Source organism: Podarcis bocagei, assembly GCF_964188305.1.
Source record: "Podarcis bocagei genome assembly, chromosome: Z".
Lineage (NCBI taxonomy): Eukaryota > Metazoa > Chordata > Lepidosauria > Squamata > Lacertidae > Podarcis > Podarcis bocagei.
The window spans coordinates 12,055,169-12,083,168 of record NC_138140.1 but is presented as its reverse complement, the minus strand read 5'-3'; the positions used below and the strand labels follow the sequence as shown (position 1 = coordinate 12,083,168).

General features: G+C 46.5%; 1 protein-coding gene across 8 annotated transcripts; it reads right to left on the bottom strand.

Annotated features, from left to right (window-relative positions):
• LOC308579356 (uncharacterized protein) lies at positions 1-27,899 on the bottom strand. 8 transcript variants are annotated; one of them, XM_081180350.1, is made up of 4 exons: positions 19,701-19,858; positions 14,946-15,009; positions 4,739-4,890; positions 3,033-3,693 (listed from the first exon to the last, which is right to left on the bottom strand). In XM_081180350.1, exons 1-4 carry the CDS (start codon positions 19,800-19,802, stop codon positions 3,619-3,621), a joined length of 393 nt encoding a protein of 130 aa, XP_081036476.1. In that variant the 5' UTR covers positions 19,803-19,858; the 3' UTR covers positions 3,033-3,618. The 8 variants fall into 8 exon arrangements, 1 of the variants encoding a protein (XP_081036476.1); XR_014004423.1 differs by lacking the exons at positions 3,033-3,693; positions 4,739-4,890; positions 19,701-19,858 and adding exons at positions 1-298; positions 27,528-27,899; XR_014004426.1 differs by lacking the exons at positions 3,033-3,693; positions 4,739-4,890; positions 19,701-19,858 and adding exons at positions 1-298; positions 15,936-17,105.
• Between the last annotated feature and the right edge of the window lie 101 nt (positions 27,900-28,000).

Here is a 28,000-nt window from a genome sequence, read left to right as displayed (position 1 = left end):
TAAACACATTTTTCTTTTGTGCAGGCAATAGGGGAACGCACACACACGAGACAATGGAAGAGTGTCCCTTTGGAGGTGAAGTCAACCATTGGAGAGTTACAGCACCTGCTGTGGCTGTGGAGGCCAATACAGAAGAGACTTTTTTTGTTGCAGCTGGAGCAGACGAAGGTATTCAGTTGTGCTCCTGCAGATGCGCCATGGCATTTCTTCTCTCTGCGCTCCTCCCAGCAGTCATTCCTCCTCTGGTCACTGCTGTGGATACACAACCTGCCTGATTGTCTCCAGGCACTGCAGTTGTCTGCAAGGGATTACCACATGGCGGGGTTAATGTTGCAAGCCTTCGTGTCACTTTTACAGACATCTTTGTAACACAGAGTTGGTCTGCCAATGGGCCAGCTCCCCATAGACCACGTCCATGGGGATCCTGATTTCTTCCCTGTGGATATGACCAAGCCGGCATGAACATCACTGAGACAGGAGTGAGAACATGCTGGGAACGTGGGCTTGAGAGAGCACATCTTTGTTTGAGACTCTGTGATGCCCAATATCTTCCTGATGCAGCACATATGGAAGGCGCCTCTATCACCCTCAGTCAGCAGGACTAACACAGGATACAACCAAGGTTTATAAGAATTAACAATTTTGAGGTGAGAGCATCCTTTGGAAAGGGCTGTAACCTGGTGGCAGAGCATCTGCTTTGCATGCAAGAGGTTCCAGGTTCAATCCCCAGCATCTCCAGGCTGAGATGGAAGAGATTCCCTACCTGGAACCCCGAAGAGCCACTGCCTGTCAGTGTAGACAATACTGAGCTAGATGGACCAATGGTCTGGTCCAGCATAAGGCAGCTTCCTATGTTCCTATTTCCACAAGGCTAGAACTCAGGGTTGTCCAAAGCAACAGATGTGTAGCATATTCAAAACGCACAAATATAAGAAGCTTCATCACACACTGTGAGTGCCTTGTTCACTTATGGAACTCACTGCCCCAGGGTCGCTCAGCTGGTAGAGCATGAGGCTCTTAATCTCAGAGTTGTGGGTTTGAGCCCCATGCTGGGTAAAATATTCCTGATTTGCAGAGAGTTGGACTCAATGATCCTCACAGTCTTTTCCAACTCTACAGGGGAATTATGGGAAATTGCTCAATGGCAGCCACAGGGAAAAGCTCTGCTGCCGCCATTGAATATAGGCTCTGTCCCTGTTCCATTTCTTCCCACAACCCCCACCAATTTCCATATGGTAGGCAAACCCAGCTGTGAAAATGAGGAAGCACTGAGTGTTTCTTGCCTGGCTGGAACCTGTCCTTGACGCCACCCTACAAACAGAGCAGCCTGATCTCAAGCCATGGCATATAGCTGAGTTGTAGAGGGCCTGTAACTCTATTAATAGAGGGCCATCTTTCCGTGCATAAAGTCTTCATTTTGCTGCCTGGTGCCTCCAGGTGGCAGCTGATGAGAAAGCCCCTTCTCTGAAACCTGCAAGAGCCGCTGCCTGTCAGAGGAGAGCAGGGATGGGAAACCTCAGGCCCAAGGACTAAATGTGGCCACCCTAGGCCTCTCCGTCTGGCCCTGAGACACATCACTCCCCGGCCCTGCATTGCACCCTCCTGGACTAATTTTGCCTGGCTGGAATATGCCATTGAACCCTCATCATGCTTCCTGCTTGACTGGATGAAGGACAGAGAGAGGCCTATTGTACAAAAGTAACATTGGCATTTGTGACTTTGCCCACTTTTGCCTCTGGCCCCACCCACCACTGGCATGGGGCTGCAGGAAGGTTGCCCCAAAAGGAATGCAGCCCTCCAACTGGAAGGTGTTTCCTTCCCCCGGTTTAGTCCGTATGCAAATTCTTACATCTAAGCTTGTAAGCGATCAGCCTGCACAAAGAACGTCAAAGATATTGTCTGAAAATGAGGCTGGATATATGCGCCTTTAGAGAGGTTTAAAGACATAACCCCTTTCCATTACTGGCTTGTCCATTAGCCGATAAATACCTGAAATCACTCCATTAGACACTAATACTCGAACTTGGGTGAATTATTCAAGTGGGATGACCCAACAAACCGGGCAATATGGGAGTATAATTGCCAGCACCTGGCAGTTAAGTTCTGCCAGAGCAAGATAAGGGTGTAAAATGTGCCAGAAAGGTCAATTATTCGATAATCTTAATTCTGTAGGACCCTCTGGCTGTTAGCAAGAGACAGCACCAATTAAAACCATTTTGTCAATTAGCAAGTGAAAACTTTCAAGATCCTCCACTAAATCTGCTTTTTTCTCTTTTCCTTTTTGGACCCTTCTTAGCAAGGATAGCTTTAAGAGTTTTAGGATGGCTTTGTTATTTATGAGCTTAGATAAACCAGGGCTTTGAAGGATTTGTTTCATTATCATTAAGAATAATAAAAGATCATCTGTATTGCAGTGCTCTTAGGGATTTGGTGGTGGTGAAACCTCTGGCAGTGATTGGCTGAACTTCCCTGATATCATAGAAGGATGGGGCAGGCAGAAGTGGCTCTGACTCCCATTGGTAGAATTTCTCCCATCCTAGAGCAGCGGTGGAGAGCCTCAGGCCTGTGTCAGGTGCAGCCCTCTAGACCTCTCTATATGGCCCTTGGGACTCTCCTTGGGCCAAACCCCTTCTCAAGCTACACCCATTCTCCCCAGATGACACCCATTCACTGGCCCTGCTTCACATCTTCCTTGAGTGTTTCTGCCTGTCCACAATGTGCCCTTGAACTGATATAACTTTGATAGAGGATGGTGAGGAATGTGTGAATGGGAGCAGAAACCAGCCTCCTGTACAGATTTACATTTGTTGCTGCACTCATTTTTGCTTCTGGCTGCTCTAGTGGCCCCTAGAAAGTTGCCCCCAGAAGGGAATATGGCCCTTGAGTTGAAAAATGTTACTTACCTCCAGGGGTGCCAACCTGAATAAAATATTGGGGGGGGGGGTGAGCTCCACCCCACATTATCCATCATAAGACATAGCACACACGTGTCATTTGAATGGCAATGCCCATCACCTTTGGGGAGGCCAGCCCCCTCAAATATTTTGGGGTGGGGGGCAAAGGCACCTTGGCCCCTAGGAGTTGACTCCTATGCTTATCCTTGTCAAAGAGAGAAGCAGGCAGGGACTTGACAGCAGTTTAAAGGAAGGTTGGGGGAAAGGATCGTGCGGCTGGCTAATTTTGGCTTTTTAAAAGAAACTCTGGCACCTGAAGACATAGGAAGAGTAGAAGAGTTTGGATTTGATGTCCCACTTTATCACTACCCTGATGAGTCTCAAAGCGGCTAACATTCTCCTTTCCCTTCCTCTCCCACAACAAACACTCTGTGAGGTGAGTGGGGCTGAGAGACTTCAAAGAAGTGTGACTAGCCCAGGGTCACCCAGCAGCTGCATGTGAGGGAGCGGGGAAGCGAACCCGGTTCACCAGATTATGAGTCTACCGCTCTTAACCACTACACCACACTGGCTGAAGTTAAACAGGGTTTTTATTTTGCAACCAAACTGGTAAAACGAAAGATGTGTGAGGATACAGAATTGTTTCATGAAGCAATGGGATGCACCCTGAGGAAGTATAATCCACCCTGGGGCTTCCCATAAAAAGCAAGTCTAGAATAAGAAACTAGGGAGCTGTCTGCTGTTTCCAGGATCTCTTCTCATTGTGAGACTTTTGCAGGTGAGTCAAGTTTGTTGGACCCTGGAAGGACCCAGAAGAAAAAAGAATTGGTTTGATTTATATATATATAAGTGACTTTGTATTGATGTAACATTTTTATATGTAACTGTGCATTATTGTAATATTTTGTTATTGATTCAGTTTTTTTGTACACCACTTAGAAATATTTTAAAGTTGGTAAGTGGTATGGAAATAAACCCATCCGGAGTAAATATGCAGGGGGGCCATGTGTTCTTTGGCTTGGCAAGTGTGGAAAACTAGCATACTGGGCTGGGCAGGCCTTTTGGTTTGATACAGCAGGGCTCTTCTGATGCCTACAAAATGAATATAGTTGTTTGTCGCCTGGCTTCAGGAGCCTGGTCCATTAGAATGAATGGGGCACTGCCCCACTCACCTCATTCTGCCCACAGCCAACCCTCACACCTGCCTTCCTGCTTGCTTATGATCAGTTCAGCCCTGGCTATAACCTTCCTCCTACTTAGTCTCAGTGATACCCTTTAAGAAATCAGCAGGGAGAAGGATGGGGGACAAACTAGAATAAGTTGGCTCCCCTTTTTATTGACTCTGGCCTTACCAGTCATTGGCTCTGGCTCTCCATGCTATTGGTCTCTGTGTCTTCTGCCCCACCAGTCCCAATGGGCAAGAGCCACCATTTGCTCTGTCCTTCTCTGCTTCCCAATGCTCTCATTAAAAGCTCATGCAGCAAGAAAGCCCTTACTGTTGAATCAAAATGGAATCTGTGGTCAGAAGCAGTAATGCTTCTGAATGCCAGCTGCTGGAGACTGCGGGAGAGTAGACTGCTCTTGTGCTCCAGTCCTGCTTGTAGGTTTCCCCTAACAAGTATCTGGCTGGCCGCTGTGAGAACAGGATGCTTGACTTGATGGGCCACTGGCCTCATCCAGCAGGCTCTCCTTATGCTCTTACAATCTCAAACATCACTGGTTCCTATGAATGCTTGGACTACCAAATCTCTTGTTCTCTCACCCCCACCCCCACACGCTATCTGTACCAGCACGGTGTTTGCTGTCTCCAACCATGACAGGACTACAATACTTTATGTAAATACCTTCCAAGTGGAGCTCCTCATTATTAATGCAGACAGTTTCCGAAGGCAGAGGCAAACAGCGTTTGGCAGTGAAGCCTTTTTAATGAGGATGTCATTAAGGAATTCAGCTCGCAAACCGCCGTCCGATTCCCCATGCTCCTCCTCTCCCTCTCCTGTTCACATAACATTTTTTAAGCCTATTTATTTTTACAAACCTAGAAATCTGGACATTATCTTCTGAGTCCCCCACCCTTTTTTTTAATTAACCAATTTATTAGTGGGACACATTCAGCCAGCTGGATCATGAGAACGCTGGCTTTTGACCCTCTTCCCCATTTTCCCCGCCGTTGAATGTGCAATAGAACTCATTATTTATCATCTTTGACCTCCAGGGTTGCTATAAATTCAGCCCTCTCCCTTCCGAAATTCTGGCACGCTGGGCAGAGTCGATAGGTGGGATTGGAATGAAAGAGGAGCGCCAGAAGGTTGGCCCTCAAATGAGTGGTCTGGAGGTAGCCTGGAAGCAGAGACACAGAAGGCCACAGTCTACTGCAAACCTTTGTTAGAGCAAATTGCTCAATCTGTGGTCTTCTTTCCCCATGAGTTCTGGCATTGGACCAGGACGTGACTCCACCACCATTTCACTAGCCATTTCACCAAAACCAAGGAAGGACCCACACACTCTCAGAGAATGCCTCCATTACTTGATCTTCTTGAGCAGTTATGGACTCTAATTCCAATCAGGCCCAGCCCATGGTCAGGGATAATGGGAGCTGTAGTCCAGCAACATCTGGAAGGCCACCAGTCTGCTACCCCTGTTTCCCAAGCATCACTATTCATGCTTCGGTTAGAGATGGGTCCCAGGTCTGAGAAAAGTTGAAGATTACTGTTCTGGAGGACAATGGCCATATGAGAGACCCTATTGATATAACTCCCCCAGGTCTGACCTATCTACTGGGCTGCAGCCAAGTCCAGTGGAACAAAATAATTTTTCTGGCTGAGTCAGCAGGGAGAAAGTGGCCTTCTGGATGTGGTAAGAAGCTTCCTGCTAACTAGCAAGAAGTATCAGGACCCTAAGAACCAGATTAGAGCTGTGGTGGTTGTGTGTGTGTTCAGCTGGCCCTAAGTGCCTTACTCCCTATGCCATTGTGGCAGAAGACCACCTGCTTTTCCTCTATGCTTGTCCCTCAACTGGTCAGGAGGGGTGTTGCAGTTGTCAGGTGACCTGTGTGACCAATAGTCTTTTACTAAGCCTTACCAAACTGCAGGAGGCAGTGGAAGACAGAAGTGCCTGGCGTGCTCTGGTCCATGGGGTCACGAAGAGTAAACGACTAAACAACAACAAAAGCCTTACAAAGGTTTGAATTGCCTGGACTGGTTTAGGTTCAGCACTTGTCTGGATGACACCTGGCCTTCTGTCTTCCTGACTTGGAGAAAGAAATCTGAAACACTGAGTTATAACCAACTAAATTATGTTCAGAGTAGACCTATTGGAATCCATGGACCCAAGTTAGTTTATTAATGTCCATTAATTTCAATGGGTCTGCTCCAAGTATAACTACCATTGGGGACACTCCATTTTATACTGCCACACACAACCATGCCTAGCCCATCCTTTGTGCAAGTCTGGCACAGAACGTTTGCAACGTGTAAAGGATCCTAATCTTCTTGTTTATTTATTTACTTTATTATATTTCTATCCCACATTTCCTCAGAGGTGCTCAAGGTGGTGTACATAGTTCTCCTCCTACTCCACATTTGATCCCCGCAACAAGCTTGTGAGGTAGGTCAGGAGAGACTGTGACTAGCCCATGGTCAACCAGAGAGCTTGCCAAGTCTGGATTTGAACCCTGGTCTCCTGCATCCTAGTTTGACACTCTAACCACTACACTACATTGGCTCCTACAATACCTCTCATCAGCTCTTGCTTTTTGATCCTCTATTGCTACTCCCCAAAATGTTTCCTCTCCTCTCCTCCATTAGGAAAACTCCCATCCAGCCATTCAGGCTGTTCGTCCCTCTAGCTCATTATGCAGATAGCCCTGAATGCAAAGTTTCTGTAATCAATAATGCAGATGAGCAACAAGAAGTAAAATGTCAAGAAGGAGTCCTGTCACTTTGGCATATGGCCAGATAGCCAACAGAACAACACCTGAGCAGGTCCATCTATACTCTCCCAGTATTTTCTGTAGAGGCTTTTGGGGGTATTGTTGGCAGGGTGCAATGACCCTGCAAGAGTCATGTGGCAAAGTGAATAATTTTTCAGGACCAGAATCTGCTAGCTTGCCAAAATGAAGCAGGCGCAGGTATATCCAAGGTCCCTTGGGCAGAAGATCACTTGGTGGCCAGTGTGAGAACAGGGTATGAATATAATGGATACTTTAGGAGAGGAGTGGGGAGCAGTTTCAAGCCTGAGGGCCACATTCCTTTCAGAGTGACAAATGCCTGCCATGGCTGGGGCTAGAGGCAAAAGTGGGTGGAACAACAAATGTAAGGATTACGTTTATACAGTAGGCTAGTGTTGGTCACACACTTGCACACCGCTCTCTATCCTCCATCTAGGAAAGCAAAAGACATTATCAGGGTCCAAGGACATATTCTAGCCAGGCAAAAACACTTAAGGAGGGCCAGTGAGGGCTGCAGCCTATTCAGAGTGGCAGTGCTGTGCACCCTTCCTCTGTTTTGGCTTTGTGATGCCTTTGTGGTCCCTTTATGGCTAGGATTGCTTCAAGAACATTTCACAGTATCCTTGTTTTTGTTTTACATGGCAATGGAGATACAAATCAGGGTAAGGGAAGCAGCTGTGAAGATTCGCTGAATAGCACACACAAAGAAAGTAGGGAGATGGTTAACCTGTCTCCACCACTCTATTGTCACAACTTGAGTATCTATCTAATATTGTCTGTGACTGTCTTTGTTCACTGGAATATAGCTTTCAAATTCTGCCTCGACTTTACACTCTTCCCATTTCCATACCATTTTGTGCGGCTCACCGTTCAACCAGCGCTAGAAAGTTTGCAGGCACCTCGATTGCTTTTGTAAGGTGTCAACAGCTCCACTGTGTGGTGAAAGGACAATATGCATTTCCAAAACAGGCATCTTCTTGGTCTGTTACAGCCTTCCTAAGCCTTTTTGGACCACAACTCCCATCAGCCCCCAGCCAGAGCAGTCATAGTGCAAATCACATGGAGGGTTCCAGATGGAAAACGTCTGGTCACTTACCATGGCATTCAAAACATGCTTGGGAGAACTTTGGTGGTCCTCAGGAGCTTATTGGCGGATCCTCAATGAGAAAATCAGAAATGGTGGAGGCATTTCCCCAGGGCCTGCCAGTGTGATATAGTGATTAGAGTGTCAGGCTAGTACTTGGGAGACCAGGGTTCAAATTCCCACTTAACCATGAAGCTGGGTGACCTTGGGCCAATCACTGCCTCTCAGTCTGACTTATTTCGCAGGTTGTTGTAAGGATAAAATGAGGAGAACCATGTGTGCCATTTTGAGAGCTGGTGAGGTGAGATTAAGACTTGCAAGACAAAAGTTCAAATCCCTTTTCAGCTGTGAAGCTCTCTAGTGATCTCTAGCTGGCCAGTTACTCTCAGCTTAACCTGCCTACAGGGTTGCTGTGAGGGTAAAATGGGGAATAGGACTACGTATGTCACCCTGAGCTATTTGGAGGAAAGTGGGATAGATATGTGATAGAAGAAAGAAAGGAAGGAAGAAAGAAAGAAAGAAAGAGAGTCTGCCTACTTCCTCTCCTCTCCTCTCTTGCCAAGGAGTCTTAGATGATTTTTATATGAATTTTTGGAAGCACCTGTACACTATTGAACAAAATATTCTCCTAAGTACACTCCCAGAATCCTCTGTGAAATTTTGTGTGTGCTGAAACCAATCAGTGTTTGTAAAAAAGTATAAGAGCTATGCGGAAGGACCATCCCATAGCTCAATGGAAGAACATCTGCCTTGTAAGCAGAAGGTCCCAGGTTCAATCCCCAGCATCTCCAGCATCTCCAGCCTGGGAAAGGCTGCCTGTCTGAAATTCTGGAGGGATGCTGCCAGACAGTGTAGACAACACTGAGCTAGATGGACTTAATATAAGGCAGATTCCTATGCTCCTTAGAGCTTTGGGGTTAAACAGACCTCCTCCTCAGAGTAAATGCTCAAAATTAAAAAGGAACATTCAATACATCTGTGCGAAAGCATGGCTTTATGTCCTTTAAATTTTGTTTTAATTGTTTTCAAATAATAAAAATTAAAAGTTCATAATAATAATGATGATAGACCTATTATAAAAGATGAATGCCAAAGATTAAATCAAATTAAATCCTGTGGTTCCTGTATTAAGTAAGTCCATCACATTGTCAGGACGTCCATCGGTGCTCTTTCCCGGGGGTCTCAATCGATTCCAAAATGGTACAAATAAAGTCCAATTTCCCCGAAAAGTCTCTAATGAGGTAGTTCTTCCCAGCAGTGCTTACAAATAGTTATCTTGTTCATTAACATGATATTTCTCATTGTTCCCCCTCCATAGTCCCACAGATGCTAAGTGCTCTGCCTTCAGTGATTTTGCTAACAATAGATGTTCAAATTAAAGGGGGAACGATTGATATGTCTGGGCAAAGAAACAGCTTTAAGCCCTTGGCTATGAATTGTCCCAGTCTTGCAACTACAGATTTCCTGCAGATGGCATTTGGCTGGGGGAAGGGTGGGGAAGGCCAGACCCCAGGCTGAGAAGAGTCCCCAGCTCCTTGGTCAGGCCACACCCCCTCACCAGCCCTGCACTGCATCCTCTTTGAGTGCTTTTGCCTTGCTGGAACGTGTCATTGAACCCTGATAATGCCTCTTCCTTGTCTGGATGGAGAATAGAGAAAAGTGTGTGAGCATGGGTAGAAATTAGCCTACTGTAAAGAGCTATTTGCTCCACCCACTTTTGCCTCTGGCCCCACCCAGGAGGATGCCCCCCATAAGGATGTTCAGAAGGTAATGCAGCCCTCAGGCTAAAAAGGGCTCCCCCACCCTAGACACACACCCACCCACCCACACCCAACCTTTTGAAAGAAACAGCTTGGCAGATGGATGGATGGATGGATGGATGGATGGATGGATGGATGGATGCTGGAAAGAGGCACATTTCTGTATCCAAACCTCTGACTTCTGTGTGGCTGCAATCTAGCCTGCTATTCAAAGGTAAAATTTACATTCACCCCTCAAATCTCTTTTGCCTCTGGCCCCACCCATTGTTGGCATGTGGCCCCTGAATAGTTGCCTGCAAAGGAATGAGGCCCTCGGGCTGAAAACGGTTCCTTATCCCTAGCCTAGGGCTTTGTCATGTGCTACAGCTAAGGTCTCAAGTTACTCAGAGGCATGTTGGGGGAAACCAGCAGTGGACCTGTCCCCTTTAATATTTGCTTGCTTGCTTGCTTGCTTTTGTATACCACCCTTCATGCAAAGATCACAGGGCTGTTCACAATGTAAAAATACAAAATGAGAACACAAGATGCATAATAAAACAAAAACCAAACAAACCAATAGCCCCCACACCCACAAACACATTTAAAAGGCCACAGAATCAGACAAAGGCCTCGTTACAGGAAACCGTTTCTGCCTGGTGCCTAAAGCAGAAATGGAGCCACAGCAGAAAAGGCCAACTCTTATGTTGCTGCCCTCCAGACTTTTGCAGAGGAGGCATGCAAAAAAGCGCCTCAGATTATGATCACAGAGAGGCGGTCCTTGAGGTATTGTGATCCTGAGCCATTTCAGGCTTTATAGGTCAAAACCAGCGCTTTGAATTGGGACCAGAAACTAATTGGTAGCCAGTGCAGTTGGGTCAGGACTGGGGTAATATGCTCAAACTATTTTACCCCCAGTGAACAACCTGGCCATTGAATTCTGCACTAGCTGAAGTTTCCATGCCATCTTCAAACATGTAAACAACATGTTGCAGTAATCTAACCTAAGGGTTACCAGAGCATAGACAACAGTAGTTAGGCTATCCCAGTCCAGATAGGGACGCAGCTGGGTCACCAGCCAAAGCTGATGGAAAGTGCTCTGCACCACTGAAGCCACCTGAGCCTCAAGTGGCAGCAAAGGATCCAGGAGTACCCCTAAATTATTTACCTGCTCCTTCAGAGGGAGTGTAACCCCATCAAGAGCAGGCAACCTCCCACCCATCTGGTCTAGGGAGCCACTTACTAACAGTGCCTCAGTTTTATTTGGATTAAGCTTCAGTTTCTTGGCTTTCATCCAGTCCATTACCAAGGCAAGACAATGGTCTAGCACAGTGTTCCCCAACCTTGGGCCTCCAGCTGTTTTTGGACTACAACTCCCATAATCCCTAGCTAGCAAGACCAGTGGTCAGGGATGATGGGAACTGTAGTCCAAAAACAGCTGGAGGCCCAAGGTTGGGGAACACTGGTCTAGCACAATCAGTGAATACTTGCAGATAGAAGTTGTTATGTAGAGCTATGTGTCATCAGTAGATCGCTCACAACATACTCTAGCACTAGGAATAACCCCACTCAGTGATTTCATTTAGATGTTAAACAGCCTAGAGGATAAAACTGAACCTTGAGGAACCCCACACTTTGGCTCCACAAGGCCGAAGAACACTCCCCTAGCATCACCCTCTGGAAATAACCATCCAAGTAGGACTGGAAAGGTGCTGAAAGCCTAAATCTCAACCGGTAGTGGTCTGACCCTGACAAGATCACCCTCTTCCTGCCTAGTTGAGAAAACCAGGTCCAGAATGTGGCCTGCCATATGTGTTGGGTCGGTGACATATTCTGACAGTCCTATGGTCGTAATGGCAGCCATGAAATCCTGAGCCACCCTAGAGCCAATTGCCTCAGCATGGATGTTTAAGTCCCACAAAATCAGCAGCCTGGAAGTCTTCAGCACTGCCTCCGAAACCAGCTGCCACCTCAGGCTAGGAGAGTGCTGGGCAGCGAGGCAGGTGGTAAACCAGCAGAATCCCTGATCTGTCCCAACTGTCCAATGTCAGGAACACACGCTCTATAGATGGAATCTATAGACCACAGCAACTGCCTCTCCCCAACCCTCAAATCTGTCTGATGCTGCACCGAGTACCCAGGTGGGACCAACTCCACCCTGCTCACCCACCCAGGTCTCAGGGATACAGGCTGAATTGGCTTCCTCAACTGCAATCAGATTGTGGATGAGGGAGTCTTACTCTGGGCCCACCTGACACTCATCAACAGCATCCGCAGACCCAAGGGCTGGCTGATAGGACAGCCGCAATTGCCCAGGTCAGAAGAGGGGCCGCCACACAGCACAGTCTCCAGCTGCCTGTGCTGTGTGCCCCCTACCTGGCCTGCCCCACCTCCCACACCATGCCTCCCCTTGCACTGAGCCCCTACAATTAGACCATCCCACCGCTCTCTGCAGTTCTTCTCTTCACAGGCACATATTCCACCCCTTAATTTAAACAAACAAACAAAACAAACAAAACTCCAAATTAAAAAAAACACGTTAAAAAAACTGTTAAAAACAAGTTAAAATATTTGCTTGTTGAGGATGCAGGGATGGACAAAGACTACCTGAAAATGGAGAAAATTCCCTCCCCCCCAGAACTGAAAAGAATTAAGTCACTGTGAGAGATTTTGAAGGCACTTATGAAACACAGATACACACAGAGAACCAGAAATGAAGTAAACAGCAGTAGTTTATGTTCAGCATCTATAGCATTAATTTACAGATTTCTTGGAAGGCTGTGGTGCGGCAGGCTGATAAAGGAAGCACGACATCAAAGCTCGCATGCATTCTTTTCTTTTAAAGCCATCAGCTGATTCCTAGAAGGCTTCATTGCACCAGCTCTGTTTTCCCAAGATCTATTTAACATTATTTGAAATGCCCCTCCCCTCCTCAAATAATGCATGTTTGAAAAACTGGTGTGATCTCCCCCCCCCCGCCACCCCATATCCTCCCTGTGTTTCCAGAACGTTTTCCTCAATCTGCCAGCGTCAACATGAAGATTCTACCCCAAATTAATCGGGATGCTACATTCCCTCTGCAGAATACATCTGATGAACACCTCTGGAGAACAGCCCACTTTCTATTCAAAGAACACCAAAGAGAAGCACACACGATCACCCAATCTTTATTCCTACCCCCACCCCACCCCACTTTCTCGGCAAAGATAATTGCATATTGTCAGGTATGACGGCACCTGAAAAAAATGTATTAATCTCAGAGGCATTGATACTGAGAAAAGTGTGTGTGTGTGTCTTTGTTGAAAAGGCTTGCTTTTAATAAAAGCACAGTGAAGGGTCGCTTCTTACTGATAGACCAGCTCATGCATGCACATTCCTCACTTCAAGACTGCAATGCCAGAGACCTTTTCAGACGGCAGTCATGGGAGGCTGATATGAAGTCCTGCCGGGTGCGCATTGGATGCCCTCCCCCATCCTGCATTGAAAGCTACCAACTCTGATTGCTTATGGTCCCTCCGTTATGGAAGGCAGGAATGCCCCTGGATACCAGCTGCTGGAAACCACAGGAGAGGAGAGCACTGTGCTGCTCAGGCCCTGCTTGTGGACTTCCCATTGGGGCAGCTGGTTGACCTCTGTGAAACTAGGATGTTTGACTATCCGGGCCTTTGGCCTGACCTAGCAGGGCTCTTCTTATGTTCTCATGTTTTGCAGCATTCCCAGAAGCAGCAGCAACAACAACTGCCTGATTCACGTCTTCTGATAGAGAGAAGTTCCCACACAACAAAACTAAATGCTGTGTGCACACCGCAACAAGCTGGGGAAATCAAAGTTTCACTGGCACCAGACAGGTGTCAACTGAGTGTTCATATAGTCAGGGCTTGGAATGTAGGAAGCTACTTTGTACTGGACCATAGCTCAGTATTGTCTACTCTGATTGGCAGTGGCTCTCTGGGGTTTCCCAGCCCCGCCTGGAGATGTCATTGGGACCGAACCTGGGACCTTTTGCTTACAAGGCACATGCTCTACCATTGAGCTATGGATGACCCTTCCTCATAGCTCTTGCACTCTGCCACGGTGGCTCTTCTTGCATCCTCACCCTTCCTGGTGGATCAGTGGAGGATCTGATTCCGCCAAAGAACTTGGAGGAGGGAGGCCTCATGTGCTCAGCCTCTTGACGGAGTCTTCTGCCTGGGTATACTCACTGGCTGACCTTGGGCCAATCACTCACCCTTAGCCTAACCTACCTCACAGGGTTGTTGTGAGGATAAAATGGACAGAGATAGAGAACTATGTATACCACTTTGAACTCCTTGGAAGAAAGGTAGAATATAAATGCAACACATAAAAATGAATTAATATTTTTGCTTGTGAATCAGGATGTAAACAGGGGTAGGAAGCCTCTGGCCCATGGGCCTAATTAGGCCTACCAGCCTTCCCTGTTTGGCTCACAAGACCTTTTGACCCAGCCACCCACACCTGCCCTATACCTGCCATCATATATGACATCAGGGGTGAGGCAGCTAAAGATGGAGCTGGGCCAAAGTCACTTTGCACTTGCAAATTCTTGTGCATGCTGCTTTGTAATCTCCAATGACCTGCATGTGCAAAAGCAGGTCATCTGTTGTCATTGTGACATAAAGTGATAGACAGGTAAATGGACTCATCCACCTGTCAAACTTGGCCTGTGTGGTGTGGGGGAGCTAAGGATCTGACCTGCTGGCTGGGTTTAGTTTCCCCACCTCTTCTGTGCCGTATAGGCACGTGGCAAGATATATTATGTTTGAGGATCTAACAGTGGGATGTCCTTTACAGCAGCTGTCTTGAACTCCCCAGTAAGGGGCGGGGACCTCCTCTTGCTCCCAAGGTCTACAGATGGCCTCTGCCCCCTCTTCAGAGAAGGTCCCATCCCATCTGATTCAGGATCTCTGGGAGCTGCCAGGTCCTGACATTTCTTCACCATGAAATATACGTTCCCAAAGGCAGATGAGGATCATCGCCATGCCATTGCAGAAATTACCTGATGGAAATTCTGGTCCAGGGAGATGTGTCGGAGGCCCCACGGCAAATGAGTGCGACCTTCTGAGTACCCCTCCCCTGCTACGAAGGCTTGATGGGGCTAACATGGAACGGCGCTCCCAGGATCTGCCGTGTCCCCGGCGACACCTCTGAATGACAGCCAACAACCGGCGTCTCTGCACGGCAGGAGGCAGAGCGCGGCTTTTGACAAACACTCACAGGGAAATAATAAAGTGGCAAACTAATTTTGCATCGGACACACTTACCAGAGCATAAAGAGCCTCTGAAAAGGAGACATCTTGTGCCATCTATCTTCCTTAAACACCCAAGCTGTGACAAAGTGGAAAGCAAAATTATGATGAATGATGGGACATATTTCCGTCGGTACCTGGGCGCTTTAACCTGGCGGAATGGGTGCTAATGAAAGACAGAACTTCTGCCGGTGTTGCGGGGGGAGATCTACTTGCAACACACACACACATACACACAAGTCTGTATTATAAATTGGTGCTTCGTTTTCATCAAAAGCGCATAATGAAGGAGCATCTCGTGACATAAATTAAAACCGGCAAGTGATGGGTCAGCATTGCGCCATGTTGCGCGAAGACAAATGGCCGCCGATCCCTTGACAGTGGCTGTATCTCATTTACAATATTTTTCTCTCTCCCTGTGTGTGTGAGTGTGCGAGTACATTTCCCGATTGCAAAGGGGAACATAGCGAGGTTTTGTTCGTCAATGGCGTCAGCGTCATTTATTTTACTGCCTCATTTGAATATGATGAATACCAGAGTCCTTTATTTGTTCACAACAACCAAATAATTGTAGATCCACCAGTTTAGCTGCAATTAATCATGGGATGGGTTCTCCCCCTCCTGCCACCCTTCTCCCCCAACAATCCGCTATAAACATGACATTGAACAATAAAAACATTAACCTCTGCTTGCAACAACGGAAATATGTGTGTGTGCATGTGTATACACACACACACACACACACACACACACACACACACACACAAATATGCACATGCACCTATGTACAGACACATGTGAGCACGCACACACACCAAAGATCTATCTGGCTGTTCAAACCTCTTGCAAGGTTAGTGGTCCATAGTCAATATATTTCCAGATGTGGCAACTCAAATTTATTATGTAATTAGCTTCAACTCTCTTCCTTTTCCACAAGCTTGTGGGGTGGGGGTGGTTAACAATGGCTAAAAATAAAACCACACAGAATGCAATTCCTATTTTTACCTCTGATAAGGAGCTCAATGCTGACGAGCTGCTCAGAGCTCAGCCTAGATGGGTGCAAGAAGACCACAGCGCAGTTCTGGGGGGGCCTGATTTGAATGCAGAAGTTCCCCAGTTTGATTCCTGCCATCTCCAAAGAAAAGGGATTAGATGGCACAGGGCTTTGTGAACTGGTTTCTTTTCCCCTGCCCCCACCAGTACTTTGTATTTTGATAATGTGGATGTTCACTACAAGCCACTTTGGGCACACGGTATATAAACTAAGTCGATTAAATGATCAATAAATCATCCTACCTCCTTCTTTATGTGGCCACTCTAAGACAGGCCTGGAGACTGACAACAAGGGAGAGAGGGTCTTTTTAGTGGTGGCTCCCCTGCCTGTGGAATGCTCTCCCAGGTAAGGCCTGTTTGGTTAACAACATTGGCATCTTTTCATGAATTTGAGAAGTCTCTAAACTTGATAGTGAGTAGAGCTTGCCCTGTGTTAGACAGCTCAGAAGTTGGGACCAATGAATAACTAAGGCTGCAGGAATTCACCAGAACTCAGGTGCTGAGCAAACCTCAACTGGAACCTGAAGCCTTCTGGTATACTTTTTCCTGTCCTGTCCAGGAGGATCTAATGACTAGCCTAGCTTCAGTCTGGGACCTTAAGGTACTTCACTGGGCACTTGCCATGGTCAGCAGTATGAGGTGGGCAAAGAGGTGGGAACAAGAGACCACAGGGACCAAGAAGGAAACAAGGACAAAGAAGGAAACAAGAGTCAAGAAAAGCCAAAAGCCAGGGCTGAAGAATGAATCAGAACTGGTGGCCAAACTAGAAGGAGGGATCAATTAGCTAGCCAGATGTCATGACCAAAGAATAACCAGGGGTGCAGGATTGCACCGGAGCTCAATAATATCTTACTGCTCAAGTGAAGCTCAAGCTGAACAGGAAGCCAGTGATACTCTACTCTGAGTGGGTGGAGTCCAGGGCCTGAAGGTCCTTCACTGAGAAGCTGCCACTTGCAGTTCAATGGCTGGTCACATGGGGGAGCTACACATTGACCCAGCAGACCCCCTACCCTATTGTGTGCATATGAAGGAGCTGGGCAGGAATCTTTCCCATTTCAATCCCTGGAGAGGCAGCGATTGAAACGGGGATCTTCCGCAAGCAAAGAAGGGGCTCCACTGCTGAGCTTCACCGCTTCCCCAGGAGCAGGAAAAGGAGCAGCTATCTCCTCCTAGCCTGATCTCTTGGTGTCCTGGTTACAGTCAATAAGTATTGAAACATACCAAACTTTTAGAAAACATCTGAAGGCAGCCCTGTTTAGGGAAGCTTTTAATGTTTGATGTATCATAGTATTTTAATATTCTTTTGGAAGCCGCCCAGAGTGGCTGGGGAAACCCAGCCAGATGGGCGGGGTATAAATAATAAATTATTATTATTATTATTATTATTATTATTATTATTATTATTATTATTATTATGTCTTCAGGAAAAAAAGCAGTAGGACTACCGTCACTTGCTCTTACTTTGCATTGCTCTCATTTGCCCTCAGTGATATCATCATGTAATCTTACCACAGAGTGCTGCCACTCCATTTACTACATGAGTAGGGGTAGGGGAGAATTTTGGTTTGGTTCATGTTTCAACATCGGAAACACAGCTGTCCTTCAAAATTCACGCTTTCAAAACCTGATGTTGTCCAATGACGTTTGTTGTGTCACACACCACACCCACTGGTGTGAATGAAATTTATCAATACATGTTAATTTCTGCATTGTATTTGAGATTTCACATGATGTGAAAGGCACTTCTGGAAAACCAGTGGAATATAGTGCATGTCTGGTGCTCACTTCTGTGTTATTTGATTCGGGGGGGGCACATTTTAATGCAGAAAATCTTGGGAGTAAAGTGATATAATTTGGAGGGTGGTATGCTAGCACACAGTTATTTCCTGCTTGTTTTCATGGGGGGGGGTGTCACAGGGAATAGAAGCACACATGTGCACAAAGGAAGAGGGAGTAGCAATGTTGTCCAATGACATTTGCTGTTGTGTCATGCCACACACACTGGTGTGACATGCTTTTAAACTGTGAAAAAGCTGCTGTTCCATAAAACTACAGGTACTGCAATGTAAGAGGAATATAAGAAAACAGGACAGAAGCACTGGCATTATAACTGGGAAAACTAACCCAATATTCCCCATAGCTGAATGCACACTAAGGGTAACTTAGAGCGGACCTACTGAAATTAATGAACAGTCCAGGGGGTGGCACTGAACATAAATTAGGTCCATTAATTCTAATAGGTCTACTCTGTGTAAAACATAGTTGCCCACAATCCTAGCCTTAATAATTCTCCATGAAGTCTGCTGAAAAGCTCCATATCTGTACACTCAGCTGTCCCTGAGCCCCCTCCCACAATCCCTTGCACCTGCTGCTCCCTGACAAAGTCCCATGGCGCACGTGCAGTGGAGAGTGTTCCTTTTAGCACTCTGATTCCAGCCCGAGGCTCTGGAAAAGGAATGCATCCAAGATACCCAAATGACAGCGCCTCCGGCAAAAGACACTTTAGCGCTCAGCAGCAGCAAAGTAAAAAGGGAAACAAACTTGCAGGGCATGGGTGACAGCGGGAGATGAATTCCATCGCAGGATCAAATCATTCTGCTTCTGACAGTTAAAGAGGTGGAAGGAACGAACACAGGTTCCTCTTAAGTCAGGCTTGTTCATCTAGGACAGGGTGGGAAACATTCGGCCATCCAGAGGTTGCTGAAGTACAACTCCTGGATGCTGTTGGACTACAGTTCCCGTTATCCATGACCACTGGCAATTTGGTAAATAAGAGAGCAGGCAGGCAGCTGGGGAGCTGGCTGAGGTTGGTGGGGCAGTGCCCCATTGCCTCTAATGCGACAGCCGCTACTCGTAAGAAGAGCCTTGTTCAGTCAGGCCAAAGGCCCACCTAGTCCAGGTCCTGGTCTCACAGTGGCCAACCTGGCGCCACAAGGGGAGGTTAGCAAGGAGGACCAGAGAATAACAGAACTTATTCAATTTGTGATTCCCTCTTCCATTTCCACTTCTTCCCCTCTCTTTCACAGTTCTATGCCACCAGTAGAGGCTGCTCCAATCGAATGAATGGGAGCACTGCTCCACCAACCTCACCCCCCACCTGCCTGAATTCCTTCCTACTTGCAAGTTAGGTGATGATATATGGACTGGGGAAAGAAGTCTTTTGCCACTTGGCACTTGGCTGCAGATGCCTAAGGAACTGCCCCCATGGCAGTTAGATCAACTCTACTGGCTCTGCAAGGAACGCGGGTGGCGCTGTGGGTTAAACCACAGAGCCTAGGACTTGCCGATCAGAAGGTCGGTGGTTCGAATCCCCGTGACGGGGTGAGCTCCCGTTGCTCGGTCCCTGCTCCTGCCAACCTAGCAGTTCGAAAGCACGTCAAAGTGCAAGTAGATAAATAGGTACCGCTCTGGCAGGAAGGTAAATGGCGTTTCTGTGCACTGCTCTGGTTCGCCAGAAGTGGCTTAGTCATGCTGGCCACATGACCCGGAAGCTGTATGTCGGCTCCCTCGGCCAGTAAAGCGAGATGAGCGCCACAACCCGAGTCAGTCACGACTGGACCTAATGGTCAGGGGTCCCTTTACCTTTAACTGGCTCTGCAGCAGCACCTACAGTCCAGGGGGTGGCACTGCAAGTAAACCCCCTTCTTAGTCTCACCATCCCTCCTTTAGTAACTCAGCAGGAAGGAGGAAGGGGGACAAACCCAAAATTACTCTTACTTTGTTCTTATGTCCCTGCTTATGACCCCTAGCAGCTGGTACTGGGAGGCACACTGTTTCCGACAGCGGAGGTATAACATAGCCATCGTGGCTAGTCACCATTTCACGGAATTATAGAATTGCAGAGTTGGAACTTGTGTTCTTAACTGCCACTGCTCAACTAGATCTTCCCCAGCCAACAAAGACCATGCATTCTCTAGCCTGGGTGTGTTCCTCCAACAACTGCACGGAGCCTCATAATGCAGAATTGGCCCCGGCTGACCCAAAGAGGCCGGCAGAGCAGAGCAACAAAGAAAGGAATGCAATGCGGGGACATCCTCCCTGCGCGAGGAGTCCTTAGCAGCCTGCAAGAGTTTCCCGTGCGGTGAATGCAGCAAGCACATCTCTCCCCTCCTTCCTCTCCCCCTCCCTCTCCAAATGGATGGTGGCGAAGGCGCACTCCAGCTGCCGGCGCCTCGCTGCCCTTGTGCGGTTCCCTGCCAGTTGTGCGTTGCCGATTGCAATGAGCGCCACCATCTGCCGTGCCACGTGGACATCATAATCTTCCCTTAATTACATTAGCTGTGCAATCAGTTACTGCATTACAAGGCCGACGATGAGCTTTTAAATCTTGGTGGAAATCATAAATAATTGCAATAAGTGCCAGGCGCCAGATGCGAATGCCAACGCCGTGCGCGCTAGATAAATAGTAACCTCACGACGCAGCATTCCGCGGCTGTCCAGCCACCGGGGCCGCTGGGTGCCTTCACTTTCCCCCGGTCTCCCGCGTTTGTGACCTGTTCGTGATCGTGCCATTCTCGCATTAAAAGGGAAGAACAAGAGGAAGCAAGGAGAGAATGAAGGGAAAGAAAACTCGACCAGACAGGCCTTTAAAAAAGAAACAGAGATGTTAGCCTTTTTTTTTAAAAAAAAAAGTATTCTGGTCTGGTATCACAAACTTTTAAGATGCACGTGTGGGGAGGAAATGGGCCATTCAGGTGTCTTTGTTGTGTAAGAGCTGGCACGCTCTCAAAATTACCAGGAATAGTGGGGCAAGAATGGAAACAGACGCTGCGGGGCTGGAAGCCGTTTCTCACAACAGCAAAGAAAGAAAGAAAGAAAGAAAGAAAGAAAGAAAGAAAGAAAGAAAGAAAGAAAAGTTGTAAATGATAGCCGAAGAGGTTAAGGAAGGACCTCTTTCCTGAATCCAAGCTGCAGGGAGAGATTTTGCAAGCCAAACTAGTCTTCTCTGTCCTGCTCTTATGGGGGGGGGGGAGTAAAAATCATCCATGGATGTATCATAAATGGTACTTCACACAAACACACACATGGAATGGGTGGAGGGGTGCAGTGTGGAGGGATTCCATTATTTTTACTTTCTGAAAGAAGACATAAACTGAAATTCACTTAGCCTTCAAAATTCACACTTCCCTGAATTGTGCAGTGCAGTGCTCCAACCAAATCATGTTTATAAAAAGTTATACAGTAGGATGAAATGCATACAAAAATGTATATATATCAGAAGACATCTGCACTAAAATTCTGCCAGGTTATTTGCATTGACTTTTAAGAAAAAACAGCAAAAAAACTGGGCTTAAGACTGGAAAAATAAAAAAGGAAATTGACAGATTCATTTTTCCCAAATGCATCCTATAGATATAAAAATGCATCATATAGATATAGATAGATAGATAGATGATAGATAGATAGATAGATATAGATAGATCTCCTTATTATAATTCAAAGCCTCTGATGTGTTAATGAATATTTGGCAATCTCTGGCAATAAAAGTGGTGTTTCTTCATGCACACACGAGTTACTTCTGTAACAGATCTAAAAGCATGGGCAGAATTTCTGGATCACCTCAAACACAACACTTTTCGCACATTTGGCTGTCACTTACGACAGCTTAGCTTAGGCATGGTTGTGCATCACTTGTCATTCCTATCATCGGCTGTTGGTGCATGGTGTAAGGTCCGGGGGGGGGGGGGAGGCCTCTTGAACAGGGGGATCTGGGACCAGGGCCCCAGACACCTTACTTCCTCTGCCCACAGGTCTATTCTTGGACTGTCCAAGGAAGTTTCCAACCTATCCGCTGTGCTGGAATGGTCAAGGGCACTAGTGCATCTCGTCAGCCCAGCTGCACCAGGTGACTGGAGGAATTAATAATCCTCAACCTGAGCAATTTGTCCACCTGGAAAGGTGCTAATCAGTTTTGCCTTCTTTGGAAACAGGTCACCAGTCCAACTTAGTCCATTTGCCACAATACTTTACTCTGCCTATTCTAGAGCCTGGCTACCAGCTTGTTTAGACCACCATACCCTCTCTTTCTTTCTTTCTTTCTTTCTTTCTTTCTTTCTTTCTTTCTTATTTCACCCTACTGGACAGCTGCTACCAGTCAGTGCAGACAATACTGAGCTAGATGGACCAATGGTTTCTCTCTGTAGAAGGCAGCCTCCAGCATTCCTATCTGAGTCAGTCCCTTATTCCTTTATTTTATAGCTTGCCTTTCCTCTCCAATGAGCCCAGGGTGACTAACAGGCACACAATTAAAAAACAAAGCAAAATCATTATAAAACTGATCAGAACATGCTAAAAACAATCTCAGGGATGCTAGGGACAGTGCTCTTCAGCCACCAAATGTCTGGGTAAAGGGGAATGTTTTCAAATTCCTCCTGAAAGTTAGTAATAATGGAGACAGGAACATTCCATAATTGGGAAACCACCACTGAAAAGGCCCTGTCACAGGTAAGTGCCAACCTGTCTGCCACCGGTGGTGGCACCACCAGCTAGGTCTGAACTGCAAATTGTAGGGTCTGAGGTGCTTAGCACTGGGTCCAAACTACTTGGGTCCAAAGCCATTTAGGCAGGGCTGTCTTAAGCATATGCAGTGCCGGGGTGCAAAAATCCACCTGGTGCCCCCCCCCATGGAGCTGCTGCGGCCGGAGCTCAGTCAGATGCCAGATGTTGGTGACAGGGAGGGAGTTACAAATCAAAATAAATGGCCAGGGACTCCGCTGAGCTGATTTCTTTGTTGCCAGTGTTGCCCTCCCTGCTCACATGTCACCCTCCGTTTTCAATTAGGCGCCTAAAATTTGGGAGGCAGGGGAAGGGAAGGAGGAAAGTTAAGGCTGGCGGCTGCAGGGCACCCAAGTGGCAAGCCTCTTGGGCGGCTTGTGAAAGCCCGTTCAGGGGCCCGAAGCACCTGCTCACTTTGGCCCCCACGGTGCCATGGCACCTTAAGACTTTGATGATGACTCCGCCGTCAGATGCTGGGCAGGAGGGCGGGGGGTTGGGGTGGAGAGCCACCTGCAGCAGAAGAGCCCACCAGGGCGCTCCGACAGATGGACAGGCTCTTCTCCGGACTCAACTCTTGGGCCCCGGAGTCTTGGCCTGGCGCCCCTGAGAGCCCGGAGTCTGGGTGCCCCACATCCCTAGCGCCTATGGGTAAGACGGCCCTGCATTTAGGGCTCTAAATGCTAGTCCTAACACCTTGAATCGTGCCTGGTAGCTCACTGGCAGCTGATGCAGTGCTTTCAGGACTGGGGTCATATGACCTCATTGGGCTGCCCCGCTTAACTTAGCAGCCACATTCTGCACCAGCTGCAGCCTCTGAACAGTCTTCAAGGGCAACCCATGTAGAGCACATTACAGTAGTTAAAGTAGTCCTAAGTGCCACTGAGCCTCACCACGTGTCTGCTCAGCAAATCTGCTGATATGCACCACCTCAAATGTCATGACTGTCATCCCATTCACAACTGTAAGCCATCCCTGAATTTGCAATCATCAGAGCATACCCTCCAACATTTCTCCAATGAAAATAGGGATATCTAATTCCATAATGATAATTTTACTATTTATACCCCACACATCTTACTGGGTTGCCCCAGCCACTCTGTGCAGCTTCCAACATATATAAAAACATCATAAAACATTAAAAAAAACTTCCCTATACAGGATTGCCTTCAGGTGGCTCAGGGGATCAGATAATTCCATACTCTCCAACATTTCTAATGAAAATAGGGAAATCCTAAGGAAAAGTGGGACATTCCAGGATCAAATCAGAAACTGGGATGACTTCTGTAAATCAGGGGTGGCAATGCAAAATAGGGACACTTGGAGGGTCTGTCAAAGTGTTGAGCAACTCTGCCTTCAAAGGCAGAATACTTCCATTCACCAGATGCTGGGACAAACTGTAGGGATGGCTATTAACACCATAAAGCCCACTATTTGTGATGTTCAGGCATTTGGCATCCTTATGTAGCCAAAAAAGCACTACCCCATGCAGAGGAAGTAGGGAAGGATGCTTAGCAGAGCCAGGAGGTTTTCAAAAAGGCACTGGTGGAGGAAGGGGGTATGGAGGGTACGGCTCACCCCTGGTGTCATCCTTGAGAGTGGGTGACATCGCTGCGCTGCCCCCTGGGATGCTAGCCCCACTCCTGCGAGTGGCTAGCCCCGCCCCCGGGTGCACAGCTAGCTCCGCCTCTGCAAAAAGGACAAGATAAATCTATAGGGAAAAGGAAAGTCTAAAAGGGGGCATCTTTAAGAATACTGACGGGGAGATGGAAAACAAGGATGGAGAATGGAATCAAGAGGCTGGAATCCTAAAAGTTTGCATTTTATAGAATCACAGAATTGTAAAGTTGGAAGAGACCACGAGGAAAATCTAGTCCAAACCCATGCAGCTCAGGAATCTTTTGTCCAACGTGGGGCTTGAACCCACAATCCTGTACACAGAAGTTCCCTTTAGCTATTTTGCTAAAGCAATTACTCTGTGAAATGGTGTTCCTGTACTTGTTATTTATTAATGGCTTCTAAGCAATTTAGAAGTGTAAAAAAAAACAAACAAGTATGAAATCCATACATTATTAAAACACAAAACAATACCATCAAAACATTAGGATGAAAAAAAAAACCCAATGATTAAAATTTACAATAAAACAAGCCAGTTAAAAACTATGCCAACTAAAACTGTTATAACAAGGATTAACACAATCAGAATCTGGAAGTTCAGGTTCAGGGAAAAGCCTGCTAAAACAAGAGCTGGCAGAATGCCAATATGAATGACACCTCTCATATCTCTGCAGAAGGAGCATTCCAGAACCCAGGTGCTGCCAGTGAAAAAACCCTCCTCTGTGTTAGCACCAACTGACAATCATCAGGCTGTGGCAAAACTGTCATCTATGCTAATATCCATCAACGTATCTTGTGGCAGTGAGTTCCATAAGTGAACAATGGGTGGCATGCAACCTCCAGAGACCATTTTGGTTGTGACTCCTGGAAGACCTGCTCCCTGCCTCTCAGGCATTTTCCACCTGGCCTAGAAGAATGGGGCCCTGACTGACTCCAGCTACAAAAGCTGAGACTGCTTGGGCTGGGATGTTACTTAGGGGGTTTTGTTGAGAGGGAGGGGTTGGTTGGTGCTGTCACTGACATTCATTTTTTGTATCTTTATTTTTAGTTCTTACTATGATTTATGTGCTAATTGTTCTGATGTTATGACTGCTTTTGTTATGTATCTAAATTCGTAATTTTTTTTTATAAGTCGCCTTGAACACAATTTTAAACTATGGAAAGGCAGCGTACAAATATATTTTATGTTGATGGTGGTGTTGATGAACTCCAAGCAGAGGGGTGGGCTGCTTATGGGCCTCCTCGAAATGTATTCATTCATTCATTCATTCATTCTATTTATATACTGTCCTTCATCAAAAGATCTCAAGGCAGTTCACAAGAACTGATAAACCAATTAATCAAAAATAAATAAATTCCTAAGCAACATACATCTAAAAACCAATTTATTGTGGCCAGCCTTAGCCCTACTCAGAGCAGACTCATTTAAATCGATGGACATGACTAACTCAGGCCTGTTCATTGCAGAGGGTCTACTCTGAGTAAAACCTACTTGAATTTGCTTGGCCTTGTTGGAGACAGGTTACTGGGTCTGATGCCCCCTTTCATTTTCCAAATGCGGCCAATTTACACATTCAACCAGATTACAACTCCGAACACAGTTTACTCACCAGAGGTTTTGCTGGAATTAAGCAAAATCATGCCACCTGACAACACCTGCCAATAAATAAGCCGTGGTGACTCCTGGCCAGCTACAGAGAGGGGGTAATCTGACAATGGCAGAGAGCAGGACAGCGGCTCCCTCTTCAGGTTAGTTATGATACTGCCACACAATTAAAATGTCTGGAAGTTTTTTCTTTGAGACCTCTCAGCTGCGAGTCAGTGAAATGGGCATCCCCAGCTTCCTTCAAATCAGAAAATGTCCCCTAATGAAAGGTTTTCTGTGCAGATGGCATCCTTACCAATTTATGTGCCTTTCTGGATTCAGGCAAGAAGGCAACTTCCTAACTCATAAATGCTTTTGTCTGCTTTGTTTTGCCAAGGCAGGGTAACTTTCCCTTTGATGAGTTAATGAATACATTGCTGTGTTGGAAAAAACACACACGAAAGCACCACCATTAATGGGCTGAGAGGAATCTCTAATTTCATTCGCCGTCCCATAAGGGAAGTGAAAAATCTGTCCAAGAGTTTCTCCATTGCTCTTCAAAATAAGTAAAGAGAAATAACAAAACTCCTTAATGACGGAATTTATCACCCCCTCCCCAATTGCCACCAAAATGAAACTAATTTTTCCCCACACTTCCCATCTTCCAGATTTCTGAACAGCTGAGATTAAAAAAAATTCAGCTGCTATATTTGTCAGTGCAACAGAACAACAGAGAAGGTGGCTTTGAGAGTCAGTCTTATTCGTGTTCAGTCAGAACACATTGTTGGAGGCAAGACCTCTTTTAATGGCAGTTAATAGGAATCACAATAAGGGGGAGTCCATCTGGTTGGCCACTGTGAGAACAGGATGCTGGAGTAGATGGGCATGTTTATACAGTGGTACCTCGGGTTAAGAACTTAATTCGTTCTGGAGGTCTGTTCTTAACCTGAAACTGCTCTTAACCTGAAGCACCACTTTAGCTAATGGGGCCTCCCGCTGCCACCACGCAATGTTCTGTTCTCATCCTGAGGTAAAGTTCTTAACCCGAGGTAATATTTCTGGGTTAGTGGAGTCTGTAACCTGAAGTGTCTGTAACCTGAAGCGTCTGTAACCCGAGGTACCACTGTATACTGAATTTCTATCCTGCCCTTCATCCCAAAGGTACCCAGATAAAACCAGATAAAACACCTGGTTTTATTTGGCATTTTAAAGGTATACATTTTCGCCATTAAGGTGTCTGTCAATGCTGTTAAATAAATAAGATACAACCCAATCATGTAATTTTTGTCACAGATTTTAACATGTAATATGTGTATGTACATGTGGAGAGATAGAGAGAGAGATGCCTGGTTTTAGTTAAACTTTGAAAAATGGTTAGGTCGCTTTTGTTCACTTTAGCACCTGAACAGCGTATTCAGTGTTAGTCCTACTCAGAGTAAACTCTTTGAAAAATGAATACCGTTTATTTTGCATACTAATGAAAAGGGTTTGCAAAATACATTTTCAGCTACATTGCTACAGATCTGCATGTCATGACTATGTTATACTTGTTGCTACTTTAGTTGGAGAAGGTGATTTTAATGAGTAGGGCTATTTCCACACATCCCTGATGGAATAGCACGGGAGAATTCTGCTGAAGAATTAAATACAGGAATATTACAATGGCATGAGTACCTATCGTACTCAGTTGCAAGGGAGGGTTTTTTTGTTTATGTTGCTATTTACATTATATAAGTAATTTCGTTGTCCCCGAAGGGGGCAATGACAATAAAGATATTATTATTATTATTATTATTACATTCATTGTCTATTTATGGGGTGTGTGGGGTGTTAGGGGAGGGGGGTAGTACCTCTGGTGGAGGTCATGTTCCTTCTGGGGTAGTTTGTCCACCTTTGGCCCTCACTCTGCACTCAGATCTCACCTGTGGCTCCTAGAAGCTGTCAGCATTCGACAGTGGCCAGGCCAAGAGGAGAGTCTTTCTGCGTGGGCAGCCCAAAACCTCCATACAGTGGTACCTCAGGTTAAGAACTTAATTCGTTCTGAAGGTCCGTTCTTAACCTGAAACTGTTCTTAACCTGAGGTACCACTTTGGCTAATGGGGCCTCCCGCTGCCGCTGCACCGCCACCATGCGATATCTATTCTCATCCTGAAGCAAAGTTCTTAACCCGAGGTACTATTTCTGGGTTAGCAGAGTCTGTAACCTGAAGCATCTGTAACCCGAGGTACCACTGTACACACTACCCAGACTTGCACCCCAGGCAGGTCACTTTAGTGCTGCTAACACAGATGTTTCACTTCACCCCTGGAAGTGTACTCCATTG

Bases quoted from the DNA above. Each gene is read 5' to 3' on its own strand.
- LOC308579356 (XM_081180350.1), bottom strand. From the start codon at position 19,802: ATGGTGACTAGCCACGATGGCTATGTTATACCTCCGCTGTCGGAAACA. The intron at 4,891-14,945 runs GTAAGTGTGTCC...TTATGTGAACAG, and splicing joins CAGAGGCTCTTTATGCTCTG to GAGAGGGAGAGGAGGAGCAT. The intron at 3,694-4,738 runs GTATTTACATAA...GGGTCCTTCCAG, and splicing joins TGAGGAGCTCCACTTGGAAG to GGTCCAACAAACTTGACTCA.